The sequence below is a fragment of the Sebastes fasciatus genome, chromosome 7, assembly GCF_043250625.1.
Source record: "Sebastes fasciatus isolate fSebFas1 chromosome 7, fSebFas1.pri, whole genome shotgun sequence".
Classification (NCBI taxonomy): domain Eukaryota; kingdom Metazoa; phylum Chordata; class Actinopteri; order Perciformes; family Sebastidae; genus Sebastes; species Sebastes fasciatus.
This window is the reverse complement of record NC_133801.1, coordinates 15,138,835-15,153,195: the sequence shown is the minus strand read 5'-3', so window position 1 is coordinate 15,153,195 and position 14,361 is coordinate 15,138,835. Positions and strand designations below refer to the sequence as shown.

General features: G+C 40.9%; 1 protein-coding gene across 2 annotated transcripts; it reads left to right on the top strand.

Moving 5' to 3' along the window:
• The first annotated feature begins 473 nt into the window (after positions 1 to 473).
• Positions 474 to 13,496, top strand: naalad2 (N-acetylated alpha-linked acidic dipeptidase 2). 2 transcript variants are annotated; one of them, XM_074641836.1, is made up of 20 exons: positions 474 to 777; positions 1,266 to 1,377; positions 3,834 to 4,020; positions 5,734 to 5,835; positions 5,931 to 6,056; positions 6,249 to 6,329; positions 6,645 to 6,750; positions 6,833 to 6,926; positions 7,730 to 7,825; positions 8,595 to 8,680; positions 9,375 to 9,494; positions 9,644 to 9,726; positions 9,816 to 9,879; positions 9,977 to 10,044; positions 10,177 to 10,268; positions 10,602 to 10,692; positions 11,254 to 11,518; positions 11,648 to 11,729; positions 11,922 to 12,014; positions 12,962 to 13,496. In XM_074641836.1, exons 1-20 carry the CDS (start codon positions 696 to 698, stop codon positions 13,149 to 13,151), a joined length of 2,220 nt encoding a protein of 739 aa, XP_074497937.1. In that variant the 5' UTR covers positions 474 to 695; the 3' UTR covers positions 13,152 to 13,496. The 2 variants fall into 2 exon arrangements, with proteins under 2 accessions (XP_074497937.1, XP_074497938.1); XM_074641837.1 differs by having other exon boundaries at positions 632 to 773.
• The last annotated feature ends 865 nt before the right edge of the window (positions 13,497 to 14,361 follow it).

The window sequence follows — 14,361 nt, the reverse complement described above, 5'->3', positions numbered from 1 at the left end:
GAATATAGATAAGAATTAAACTGGGAAGTTTGGTGTATGTCAGTGCTACAGAAGTGGAAATTTCTGGCTCAGAGTCTAAGAAACAACTCATTTTGAGAAAACAGCATTTAAAGATGTGTATTGCAAAATATACCATAATGACACACACATGCATTTTCATCCTCATCAAAACATTCAGTGACCCATTTTACCCTGTACGGACACGTCTGTATTTAGGATTTCATCACCATTGATCATTTTCAAGACTACACATTAGTTTGTTATTCTAGCGTAGAGTAGAGAGTTTCTGCTGATTCAGTGTCACTCACACCTGTAGAGGCTCACTCTTGACTCTTTTCTGCACTGAATTGTTACTCATGCAGCTTATTCTTGGCTGGATTCTTGGCCATCTAGTCTCGGGTTGAGTAATGCTGACTCAGCACATGAATGGCCAAGGTGCACAAGACAGTCTACTGGCCAAACACACCACTAATGACAGAGCTGATAGCTCTTTCCTCTGCAACTCGTCATTCACTGCCTCTTTCTGTGCCAGACACAGAAAGTCACCTACCCCCCTCCCTCTCTCTCTCTCTGTCCCTCTCTATCTCGCTCTCCCATGCTCTAACTGTGCACTGCCTAAACAAATTACTCTCTATCTCTGCGAGGGTGCTCTTCAGACTCAGTCGTGTCGATGCGTGGAAGCCTACTGCTTTAAAATGAGAAAGGAGAGCAAGTTAATTCGGTGGATCGGGTGGATTTTGGTTGTGACAGCTGTGTTGTTGCTGGGATTCATTGTAGGTAAGACATGATAATAATACAAAATAATCCACAAGTGATGTCTACTATGCTTTGTGTGTTTGTTGTTAATGAAAAGTCCCTTATGTAACAGTGTTATAACAATGAAAATAATGGGATAGTTCACCAGTATAAGTGTATAAACTGAAGTGAAGGCAGTTGCTGAAATAGCACAAATAGATGCACAGCATGAGGAGATAAAGTTTTGTTGTTTTCTTAGTTAATTTCTCCAGAATTACTCTCATCAACTCTCAAATCTACTCAGTGCTATTTAAGTTCTTGAAGGTGCGTTGTTGTGTGTGTGTGTGTGTGTGTGTGAGCTTTAGTTAGTCGCTTCTCTGACACATTTCACGTCTGCCTGCAGCCTAACACATGCTGTCCATAACCACAACTCCATGTGTGTGTGTGTGTGTGTGTGTGTGTGTGTGTGTGTGTGTGTGTGTGTGTGTGTGTGTGTGTGTGTGTGTGTGTGTGTGTGTGTGTGTGTGTAGGCTGGTTTGCAAAGCCCACACATCCAAACAATGCAGACAAAAGTACTTCCAGCAAGTATCTGAGGGAGTTTCTGGATGAAATGCAGCCCGACCAGATCAGAGAGCATCTCAGGTAAAAAGCACTATCAACACACTAAACCTCCTCCTGTCCAACAGTACAAGCAGTGGCGGATTAAGGTGGTTTAGGGGCCCCATAGGCTACTCTTTGTATGGGCCCCCCACCCTTACTCCTCATGCTTTAACGTACTCAGAAAAAAAGTAATTTAGTGCCATGTGTAAAAGCATGCTAGAAATATCACACGGCCCACACGTACACACTTGAGGAGCACTGGCATGTACACGCACACTTGGTCATGGTGTTCTTTCAGCCGTTGTGCTTTTTCGTTTTTATGCTCCGTGATCATATTTTCATTTTACCGCTATCCTGTCCAGGAGTGACGTATTGTTTGAAAACCAAATTGACCTTATGAACCTGGTCACATCATGGGGCCAGGTTCATAAGGTCAGTAGGGGTAAAGTTGTTGTTTTTTCTCTTAAGTACATTAAAATAATAAAAAAATAATCTGGCCAATCTGGGGCCCCTGTAAACTAGGGGGCCACTAGGCTGCAGCCTAGGCCAGCCTGTGCATTAATCCGCCCCAGAGTACAAGTAATCCAAATGATGATGGTATACAGTGGACTTTTTTCACAGATATTTCAGCAGGGAATATAAACTATTTCAAATCTCATGGGGTAGTTAATGGGAAAGGAAGAAAGTTCAAGGGGACAGCTATCTGAATGTCCACCACTTTTGTCCATATCTGGATAACTATTGGATGGTTGCCATGACACTATGTACTGACTTAAACAGTCCCACAAGGGACTACAGTCTAAAGACTGTGGTGATCCCCTAATTATTCATGTAGCAACTCCACCAACGGGACAAACTTTTTACTAGAACTTTTTTGTCCAAGAAAAACTTCACCTACTAGACCAAGTTTCTTTCAAATTTTGACACGTCTCAGTAAGAAAAGCACAGGTTTCAATAATCAAATGAATCATGTCAGCCATCATTCCTTGTAGCTGCATCAGTTTCAGGGTCCTGGCACTGTGCATGCTGGCTAACTGTCATACTGTCTTAACTACTTACTGGGAGAAGCACGACTTCACAATGAGTGTTTGCAATTAGAGTATCAGCAGTTTGCAGTCATCTCATGTTTACTAAAGGGGAAACTGTGTGCTGAAGGCTACATCCTGATGAAGGCTGTTTTTGCCGATTTGTGTGGGTTGTAACCCCACTCATAATGTGCCAGCATTGTCTATGTTTCTAGTATTTCACAAGGAAATAGCCATCTGATTGAAGGCTTTTTAACTGTTTGCTAGAAGAGTGCCTTGGACCTTCCTTCTTTAGTTACTGGGAGATTTGAACACAACAGACAGAGGCATCGCTAACTAGTAACACCCGTTACTGCTATGACAAGTCAACATGTATGTATGTTGTGAAAAGGCTATTCAGTGTGGATCATGCTAAGAGTGAAGACAGACAAGAAGAACAACATTTTTTGCATGCCGCGAAACTGGTATTGTTTTTAGCCTGTGAGTCTGTGTGTTAGTCATCATGGCAAAATGTGGTCCTGGAGCCACTTACTGTAGCAGGAACGACCACAGAAGCGGTTTTGAGTACTTTAACAGTTGTTTATATTCAACCAAATACCACGCCAAAGTAATAGACCCACCTGTCCACCAGAGGATAGTGTGTCAGTGTCACGTTTTGCCTCGCCGAGGTGTCAATATTACACATTAAGATACAGTATCAGCAGGGAGCAACAAAACCACTTAGTTAGGTTTAGGAAAAACATCATAGTTGGGCTTAAAATAAGTACGTAAAGTAAGTAAAATACGTACAGAAACAACATAACATCAATACGGAAAACACGTCACAAGCATCACTACAGAACACATACGAAACGCCACTAACGTAAATTACAAAACAAAACATTGGTCTCCTGGTTGAAAGTCCTGTGTTTGTTGGACCCAGCCACCTCCACTCCCGCCCGCCTGCTATTAGCGGTCTTTCTCCATTTTTATTCAATGCCACTAGCTCTGAGTGTAGCATATTCACACAGTTGTATTTACATTGTAGTCAGTACAGACTACATGGCGTGAAAATGGCACGCTTTAAGCAAACATTACATTCTTATTACACGCTTTTTCCTTGCGCATTATCATGTCATAAACACGCCTTTTCATACAACCAGGCTGTTGTATTTCTGTCTGAATGTGAACAGATTTTGTCACCGTGAAGGTCGAGTTCGAAGACTGGCGTGGTCCGAGCAAGGGGGGGGGAGGGGCTATTGGGCCATCCAACGACTTAATGCCTACTGGCCTGTTTTGGCGTTGCAACTGGTGTGTTTTTTTTAATTATATTCTTTAAAAATAAAATCTAAAAAAACAAAACAAAAGTGGAGGCTCTCACTTTCCCCAGCCATTCTGGACATTCAAACTGAGTGCTCTCTGGCCAATAGACAACATTTTCATTCTGTAAGCGCCTGCTAGCCCTGTGCCTAACTGTTTACACCGTCTCCATAGGAAATTAACACGCCTCCCCCACCTGGCTGGTACAGAGCAGAATCTGAGATATGCAGAGCAGATCAGGAAAGAGTGGCTGGAGTTTGGACTGGACTCCGTGGAGATGGTGCCCTATGACGTCCTGTTGTCCTATCCCAACAAATCACAGCCGAATTACATCTCGATAGTTGATCAGCTTGGCAGTGAGGTATGGTACAGCACATGGACACATCCAGTCAAATGCAATCATACTGAAAAAGATAAATGCATACATCTATTATAGCATTAGGATTGCAGTCCGAGCCAATTTGATACACGGCTACTACTTAAATTATTTAAATTTGTATGCCTTGTGTTCACAGTGAGAAACTCACTTTAATGTATGCCTTACTTTAATGATTCACAAACTTCTTGTGATACCAATCCATTTCACCACTTGAAGCTCTCTGATGAAATACTCCATTCACAATACTCACCCCCATGATCACAATTTCTATTGTGATTTTCACACACACCTGAACAACAACAACACTTATTCAGTCCAACCCCCCTGACTACTTCTCAGTCTGTTTGGGGAGATGACAAAGTTGCAACATGCAGCAGGAGATCATACAGATAAATTAAAAACACAGCCACATACTGCTCTAGTCCTCCTCTCCGCCTGCATGCAACACTGCAAGACAGCTCATTCAAGTCCAAGGTCCTTTTATAGCCTTGTGGCGAGATAAACCTCCGTATGTATGTTATGAGTAGAGATAGTAGAGACAGCACAGAGGCAAACAAGAGAAAACAGACCAGGGTTTACCGCACGGCCATGTTGCAGCAAGCTGCTAGGACGCATTCAGGAATTTAAACACAATCAGGATTAACATTTCAGCTAATTCAGTAACACATTTCAGCCAATAACCATTCACTGAACAGCACACAGATCCAGAGGTGATCAGTTCAGACTACTGGAAGTCCATTTTCCCAGCAGAACATGGATCAACTGGTATCTGCAAATAATTCACAGAAGTTGTTTTGGTATATAGGAACAATAATGTGAAAATTAAACATTTACAATTTGAGGAAGCATTCAGATCCTTTACTTAAGTAAAAGCAGCCGAATACAACACTGTAAAAATAGTCCTGCACTGAAAATCGTACTTACTTACTTAAATAAAAGTATAATCAGGAAAATGTACCTCAAGAATCAAAAGTACTCTGTAGTTGGTTGAGGTGCAGCTAATTAATTAAAGTATTTAATTTAGTTTAATAGTTTAACTATTTTATATAGAGCTGTAACAAATGACAGTTTTATTTATGGTACAATCTGCTGATTATGTTCTTGATTAATTGATGGATTTTTTGGTTTGAAAAACTTCAGAAAATTGTGAGAAATACCCATCACAATTACCCAGAACCCACAGTGACACCTTCACGTTGCTTGATTTGTCCAACTATTGGCAGCAAAACCAAAAAAGCAATTAAAAAATAATAGTTACAAGGGAAAGCAGCAAATCCCCAAATTTGACAAGTCGGATCCATAAAATATTTAGCATTTTTGCATGAAAAATTATTAAACCAATTATCAAAATATAAATCGGCTAATTGATTAATCGTCTAAGAGTGAAATTGTAATAGTTTAATCTATGACAACAATCTTAATTTGTAAAGTAGCTAGTAGCTGTCAGATAAATGTAGTGGAGTAAAAAGTTTTAAAAAATTCCCTCTAAAATCAAGAGGAGTAGAAGTATAAAGTAGTATGAAAATAAGATACTCAAGTAAAGTACAAATACCTTAAACCTGTATCTAAGTGTAAATGTAGTTACTTCCACCTTGACAGTGGATACATTACAAATTACAAAGCATTTACTAAAGAACATAAAGGTTTATCTCATCAATATTTCATCAAATTTATTCTGCGTTCTTTCTTTCACAGGTTTTTAACACTTCCTTGGCCGAGCCAGTTCCAGAGGGTTATGAAGATGTTTCAAACATTGTGCCGCCATACAGTGCCTTCTCTGCCAAAGGACAACCGGAGGTACACACATGCACACACAAACAACCTTATACTGGCAAGAAGACAGATATAAAAGCAACCTAAGATGTCTCTTCTTTCTGTCTCTCTCTCTCCAGGGGGATTTGGTGTATGTGAACTACGGTCGAACAGAAGACTTTTTCCAGTTAGAGAGGGAGATGGGCATCAATGTTACTGGGAGGATTGTCATAGTCAGATACGGGAAAATATTCAGAGGCAATAAGGTAGGAAAAGTCACTGAGCATCGTAATTAAAAGGACTACACCTGTAGTTAAATGTGCTGCAAGCTTACATCTCAAAAGCAGCTAAATACAGTTATATACAGGCATTTAAAAACCATTTTCTCACACATCTTTCAATATTCAATGCAATTCGTCAATCTCAAACCAATCACCACTACTGTTTTGCTCCACCAGGTGACAAACGCCATGTTAGCCGGAGCAAAGGGGATCATTATGTTCTCAGATCCAGCAGATTACTGGGCCGCCGATGTCAAGGTAGAGGATTCTGCATCATTTTAACCAGAGTATTTTTGTGTTCATTATAAAACTGTGTGTATGATTGTGCATGTTAACAGCCATTGTTAATGCAGTAGAGGTTGAATATGTTTTGGACAATACTGATACTATGATAAACTTTAAAACAAGCCTTGATCAGTGGCAAAGTCTACAAACAACAGCTGTAAATTCATGATCCGGATCATGATTGTAAACAGTAGCAGATTGAGATAGCCTTCAAGAATGTATATAATCTTTGTAAGTATTTGAATGCAATCTGTGTGTTCAAATAAAGCATTTTAAATATGTGTGCAGCCCTACCCTGACGGCTGGAACCTCCCCGGAGGAGGAGCTCAGAGAGGAAATGTTCTCAACCTGAATGGAGCAGGAGACCCACTCACACCAGGGTACCCCGCTAAGGGTGCGTATCTCTGTGTGCTCATACGTGTGTTAAAGTCTGTATGAGTGTATACATGTGTGTCAGTTTATCTGCTCTCTTACAGAATACACCTACAGATTGAGCCTTGAGGACGGAGTGGGTCTTCCCAAGATTCCTGTGCATCCAATTGGCTTCCATGATGCAATTCACCTGCTGAAGTAAAAATATTTCTCTTTTCTTTTCTTTTCTTTTCCGTGATCCAAAATACAATCATTCAGAGCAGTGCTATTTGGAAAAGGTCGCTGTGAAGCGGACGTCAACATGCTAACATGCACACAAGGACAATGTTAACATGCGGATGATTAGGTAGCGTTCACCTTACCTTAGCATGTTGGCATTTTTCGTTAACATTTGGTTATTAGTACAAAACACAAAGTACAGTTGAAGCTGATGGGAAAGTTTGAAGGTAAAAACTGACCACCCCGTTCTCATTGCCAGTGCGTCAAATACCGACACACAAGGCACCCTTTAGCATTCGTAGGAGACGCACCTGGCTTTCAAGTGACTCAAATGTAAAGCCATCCATGTCAATATTAAACGCTCAGAGAAAGTGGCGAAAAAACACACAATGGGTGAGCGGGAGGCGAGGTGGATGGGCCCAACAAACACGAGGCTTTCATCCAGGAGTCCGCTATTCATGTCCCGTGCGTTAAGTTTCACTTTCACTTTCCAAACATAGTAATTCTAAGCCAAACTATTAAGTTTTTTCCTAAACCTAACTAAGTAGTTTGGTTTCCTACATCTAAGCAAGTGTTTTTGTTTGAATTCACAACGTTAACCACGCGTTTACTGTGACCATAAAGTGACACCAAGGGGTCTGACAAAGTGTCAGTAAAAACAACTTAATTTGAATCTTGAGTTTAGAGCAAGAAACTAACATTTTCATTGGGTTGCTTAAATAAAATGAGCTGCTATAATTTGGATTATTTCCAGAATATATGAACTATTCACCATTCAACAGGAACATGGGAGGAGATATTCCACCCAACAACTGGAAAGGAGCTCTGAATGTCTCCTACAGGATTGGTCCAGGCTTTACGGATGACTTCAAGAGCCAGTAAGTACTTACATTTAGCTTTTACGTCCAGTGTCACAGTGATCACTTGATCCACGTCACCTTGTGATAACATGATTCTCCCTTCTACCTACTTTTTTCACAATAATTCCTCACGACTTCCCCACCGCTCCTGCTTCCCTGCTGTCTTCAGTCTTTAGTTTGTTTTAGTGTTTGAATTCTTTCCCCTTTAGCTGCTCTTTTTCTCTTGCTCAGCTTTAATGACCCAGTGGCAAGTAGCCAAATGACATACAATGGAGGCCCTTGTACCTCCTGTGTGTGAGAGACATACATAATACATCCACACAAAAAACAAGCTGCACAAATTAAGGATGTACAATAGTAACTGGGTCTTTTTAACTGTTTTGTGGATTTCTGGAGCAACTATCCCCATAACAACAAATAGAATCAACTATGTGTTATTATCTTACTCATTGTTTTTCAGTAAGATTGAATTTTGAGGTGCAAAACACTTCCTAAAGGACTACTATGTTGCAGTTTCAGAGGGTTTGATCTCTATTCCCTACCCCCCTCTACTCTCTTCTCCTTTGTCTGTCTGTCATTGCATAAGATAAACACAATGAGCTGGCTAATGAGGCAGCTGTGCATTGTAAAAACAAATGGAAAAACACGATTCTGTGAATGTTTTCCATTCCCAAATTCTGCATACGTTAGTCATTTCCTGTTAAAAGTAACTCTGTGTTTCTTTGTTTGTTGCTGTACCTCTTTCTCTCCAATGTGTATCACTCCTGTCTTAATCTGTCTGTCTCAGGAAGGTGCGTATGAACATCCACACCAACAACCAGGTAACCCGGATCTACAACGTCATTGGCAGGATTAGAGGAGCTCTGGAGCCAGGTACAGTACCACAACCCAACCTGCTCTAATCCTTCATTCAAGCTTTTAGCATCATTGTACACACAACCAACACATGTAATAATACAACTAATAATGCCACTGATATATATATACTGATATAATCATAACAATAAGGTTAGAATAGGATGATGAACTAATTTAAATGCCTTTCGGTCAGAAAATGTTGCAAAAGCAAAACTTCAGTGGCTTCACGCTATTATAAACGCTGCAGCAAGAAATACAGAGTATCAGTCTATTCAGAGCATTAATATAGCAGCAAACAACTATTTGCTATGTAAAGATATAGGGGAGTAATGTCTACCTGAGCAGAGAATGAAGTCGCTCTCCCTCTGTGTGTGTTGTAATCAGAGCTTCTCCTTGCTTTGTTGAGATCACCAGGCCGGCTGTGCGAGCCTTTTTTGTGTGTGTTAGTGCATGTGAGCGTGCCCCACTGGCTAGCTCACAGCCGCATTGAATTTCGCGTTTAGCACCTGTAGGTAAGAGCATGTTTTTGGTGTCAAGGTTTTGTGACAGAATGACATTTGTACATTAGAAAGAACAAATACTGCATTCAGTACCAACACAAAAACTAACTGTGTGAAATTAGGAAAGAATTATATATTCTCATATTGTCTCTCTTTCTATAATTCCTCCATCAATGTGTGTTGTTGGCTCTGTGTGTGTGTGTGCGTAGACAGGTATGTGATTCTGGGAGGGCACCGGGATGCCTGGGTGTTTGGAGGAATCGATCCCATGTCTGGTGCTGCAGTAGTCCACGAAACGGTTAGAAGCGCTGGCAGAATACTCAGTAAAGGTACGTCTCTGCAAGTGTGTGAGTGAATAACGGTGTCAATAGTCAGTACTCAGTATGTGTGAAAGTGAGGTTGGTTACCAGAATGCATGTTCTGGTCTAGTGTCCTTACAATGCCACAAAGACGAGGAGGTATGTGTGTGTGTGTGTAGGATGGAGGCCTAGGAGGACTTTAATATTTGCAAGCTGGGATGCAGAGGAGTTTGGATTGCAGGGATCTACAGAATGGGCAGAGGTACACTTACTCCCATACACCCTTACATCACATGCACGCGCATGCAAACATGCCCGCACAAACTGACCACACTTCAACCTTCTCAACAGGATAACGCAAAGCTGCTGCAGGAGAGAGCTGTGGCCTACATCAATGCCGACTCTGCCATTGAGGGTGAGTGTGTTTGTGTGCACGGCTCAATATTCTCAATGGACAATGTTGAGGCTGAATTAGTTTTCATGTGGCTCGTGTATGTGGATTTGAATCCCAGGCATGTACACGCTGAGGGTTGACTGCACTCCATCTCTACACACTTTGGTGTACGACCTCACCAAGCAGGTGAGCAGACGTATACACACACAAAAGGAATGGTGAATCTGAAATTGATTGATTTCATGCTCACTCTTATGCCGTATTCCTGTCTTTCTCACTGCCTTATGTCTTTCTCTTTCTTTTTATATTTGCGTGTAGATAGCCAGTCCAGAAGAAGGAGAGGAGGGAGTTTCTCTGTACGAGAGTTGGCATAAGAGGGACAACTGGACGAATGACCGTGATGCACCCAGGTACAAGGTTACTTGTTCTGGCCAGGGTGTACAATAAAATACAAAAGGTTTAAGGAAAAAACTTCAGCAGCCACGAGAGCAATGCTGTAATCGGAAGTTAGTAGAGGACAAAACAACAAGTTGATCACTAATTATCCAATGCATGCTGAAGAAATGTTGCAGTTTGGATGCACTATGCAAAGATACGGACTATTGAAAAGCCTTAACTCTACTATCTCATGTCTCTGTGTGGCCGTGTGTTGAGTTTCAAATGTACAATTTCTTAGCTAATCAACTGAACGATCAAGAAATGATTGAAACAAATCACTAAATCAGTCTGTCCTCATACTGTAGGATCAGTAAACTCGGGTCAGGCAGTGATTTTGAGGCCTATTTTATCCGTTTGGGGATTGCTGCAGGCAGAGCCAGATACACCAAGAACAAGGTGAGACACACTGCACTTACAGATTCATCTAAACATTACTCATTGTTGTTAATATAAGATAAATTGCTATATGTGTTTAATTATGTCTTTGTGTGTATGTTTGTATTGTAAGCACAGTGCATATCCATTTGTACGCTCCCTGGGAATCTTACTATATTTATGTCAGTGCACATGTGAGCCTGAGCATACAGTATGAGGAGTATATGTTTGTTAGTTTGCAATATTTGCATATTCTCTTTTTCTCTTTAATGCAGGTTTTGTCTTGTATGTGTTTGCAGCTTCAGTGTGATATCTACCATACTTTGTCTGTGTGTAAATCATTTCATCTATCTGTACTATGCTACACTGAGGAACAAATTTGGGATTTAAACAAGTTGTTTGTCAAATTGGGGACAAAGTTGCTGAATCAAAAATGCTTTCATTGCAGCTGCACTCTGCATAATGTAAAGGGATTTCTGTCTTAATTTAAGGGTTGAGTTGTAGTTAGAGCATAAGTGAGGAAAGTATCTGTGAGCCTCCATGGTGTCAGTGTAACTCAGTGAATGTCCTCTGTGCGTTTAGAAAACAGAGCGGTACAGCAGTTATCCAGTCTATCACAGCGTGTATGAAACCTTTGAGATAGTGGAGAAGTTTTACGACCCCACCTTCAAGAGGCTGCGGGCGGTGGCCCAGGTGAGAGGCGGGCTCATCTTCCAACTGGCCGATTCCCAGCTTCTCCCTCTGGATGTCAACCAGTATGCAGACTCACTGAGGAAGTACGCACAGAGCATCGCACAGCTGGCACAGAGGCACCCAGAGGAGATGAACATGTACGAGGTGTCGTTTGGTGAGTTGATTTTGGTCACTCTGACTATGGTAAATAAATATCAAGTTTAAGTGTCTTTAAAGTGTCATTAAAATGTTTCAATGAGTATGCCAATTTTGCAGCTTTAATGTTTTCCCCCTATATTTTCAGATTCTTTGTTTTCTGCTGTGGAGAACTTCACCGTTGCAGCCAGGGACTTCCACGAGCGCCTGCAGACTCTCAACAGAGCAGAGTAAGAGTGTGTTTAACATTTCATACATTTTAGTCCAAACAAACGCTGAAATATGTTTGTGTGCATGATCTAGTTTATATATGCTTTGAAAAAAAAATAGCCTTTATGGCAGAACAGCTGTATTGGATTGTTTGAGCATGTGTAATAATAAAGTGGCGTGTGTGTGAGGCATTTTGTGTGTGTGTGTATCAGTCCTCTGCAGGTACGCATCATGAATGATCAGCTCATGTATCTGGAGAGAGCCTTCATAGACCCCCTGGGCTTACCTGGCAGACCCTTCTACAGGTCAGACACACACACACACACACACACACACACACACATCTTTGAGCTGGATGGAAAATTATTAACACCTCAATAAGTGACACGTCAAGTTCACTAGTTCAAGGTAGCACATCCAACAGAACCACAGGACCAGACACGCACCGTAGCTCAAAACAACACAAGCGGGCAGCTCAACGACACAATGAGGTGGAGGCAAAGAGCTGGCACACCCATTGATGGGCCGATGAAACACGCCATTCGCAAGATTTTCATTATTAAGCTGACGTATAAGGTGACTAAAAATGGCAACCATATTTTCAGTTTCAGCAACCAAAAGCTGATGCCTGCCTTTTAAAAGTTAGTGTTGAGCTCTGGCTATGTAATTAGTAACCTTTTTTCACAGCATGCATTGACATGTCATAGCAGGAAAAACACAGGTGTTACTAATAACATTAACAATGGCTCTGTTGAATGTCCATTATCTCTCTCCCGCTGTTAATTTAAGCATAGTTGAGCTCTGTTTTTTATCAGCAGATCTAGTTTTTGCAGCTGACTCAAAGCAGACCATGGGACGGGCTTGTTTATCATATGAGAGGGGAAGATAAAGACCCTGATTCTCCAGCAAAATACTGTGTACCTCAGAGGGTAGAGCATTATCTGCTGTAAAACATGCCCCCGTAGTGGAACATGTGAATCATACTACAATACAGTCTATCTGTGCTTTGCATCATTACTCTTCCCAAGTCCTACATTAAAGCCAAGTTCCTTTATTCAACCTGTAATGCATATTCTACAATAAAAAAGTACTAAAGTCCTTCTGTTGTCTTCATCTTACACGTTTTTATCTGCATTTTTAAACCCTTTTAATTTGGGTTTCATTCAAAATACCATGCAAAAAAAAAAACATAGAATCTGTAATACCTCCAGTACATTCCTTAATGTGACACCCTCCCTCTTCTCTGTTTCAGGCATGTGATTTTTGCTCCCAGCAGCCATAATAAATATGCAGGCGAGTCTTTCCCTGGGATCTACGATGCATTGTTTGACATTGAGAACTCAGCTGATCCAGAGAAGGCCTGGGACGAAGTCAAGCGTCAAATCAGCATCGCAGCATTCACCGTTCATGCTGCTGCCATGACACTAACTCCGCCTGCATGAAGCAGGCACAAATCTACAGTATGTGATTATCTATTGATAATGATGTTATAACACCAGAATGTGAAGAGAGGGAATACACTACCTGCAACACACACAGAGATGGACAATCCCTGTTTTCTGAACCAGTCATGTTCCAGGAACATCCAGAGCTCAGTAATACAGTGAATCTCTGAGTGTCATTACCAGAATACAACTTTCAGATTTTTTATGTGGTTAAAGGGAAGTAATGATTTATGTTTTGTAAAAATAATCTCTGTCTACAACGGAGTCAAATAAAATCAATCCATCCTTTGCATGTGGACAGAAAAAAACTGATATCCTGTCCATGTCGGTCTGAGAAAGAAATGTGAAACGTGACGAGATTTATTTACGTCCTTGTGGATAATTCTTAGTAAATTAATTTTCGTAATTTCCTTAAAGGTGCTAAATTCGAGATTGGGAGCATTTATTTTGCCTCAGTATAGCTCTCAACGTGGAGACGGCTGAGCCACAGCTCGCAGTTAACGGTTCTAACAGCGCAATCTGTAAAAACAGCAGCAACATTTCTGACAGAGATAACCGTGTTTACCTGAGGGGGAAACCAGAGAGTGGGTGCTACGCATCCGCAACGGCACCGTCGTTCGGGATGGCATTTTCAGCTGTAACCGCCGTATTAGGGCAGTGCAGAGCGGCGGCTGTGAGCTAACCAGTGGGGCACTCTCACATGCACAAACATGCACTAAAAGTACGTGCGGACGGCCCGACGATGTCAACAAAACAAGGAAGAACTTGGATTAAAACACACATCTTTACATATAGCAAATAGTTGTTTGCTGCTATATTAATCATCTGGATATTGAATAGAGAACCTTTAAAGGCACGCACCAAAAAATACAACAAAACTGCATGAAACCAGATTTTTGTCTAATGAAATACAGTTAAACATATGAATCTTTAAAATATTTGTGTTAGTTGTTAAAGACATGACACATGAGCAATGTCATCACGAGGCAATGAAGATGAAGATGAGCTCTTTTGCGAGCACACACCTCTACTCTTAAAAACACACTTAACGGTGGTTTCTTTTGGTAGACGTTAATGTTTGAAAAAGCCTCTTTTCTCAACATCTAACAGTTATCAATTATAAATAATCCACTATACAGATATGTCAAATCTGTCTTTTTGTTGATTTTTCAAAACATTAACTTTATTTACTGGTTTATGAAGAGAG

Excerpts from the sequence above, each read along its gene's own strand:
- naalad2 (XM_074641836.1), top strand. The coding sequence starts at position 696 with ATGAGAAAGGAGAGCAAGTTAATTCGGTGGATCGGGTGGATTTTGGTT. Across the intron at positions 6,330-6,644 it reads ACTGGGCCGCCGATGTCAAG|CCCTACCCTGACGGCTGGAA; the intron begins GTAGAGGATTCT and ends ATATGTGTGCAG. Across the intron at positions 10,045-10,176 it reads TGTACGACCTCACCAAGCAG|ATAGCCAGTCCAGAAGAAGG; the intron begins GTGAGCAGACGT and ends ATTTGCGTGTAG.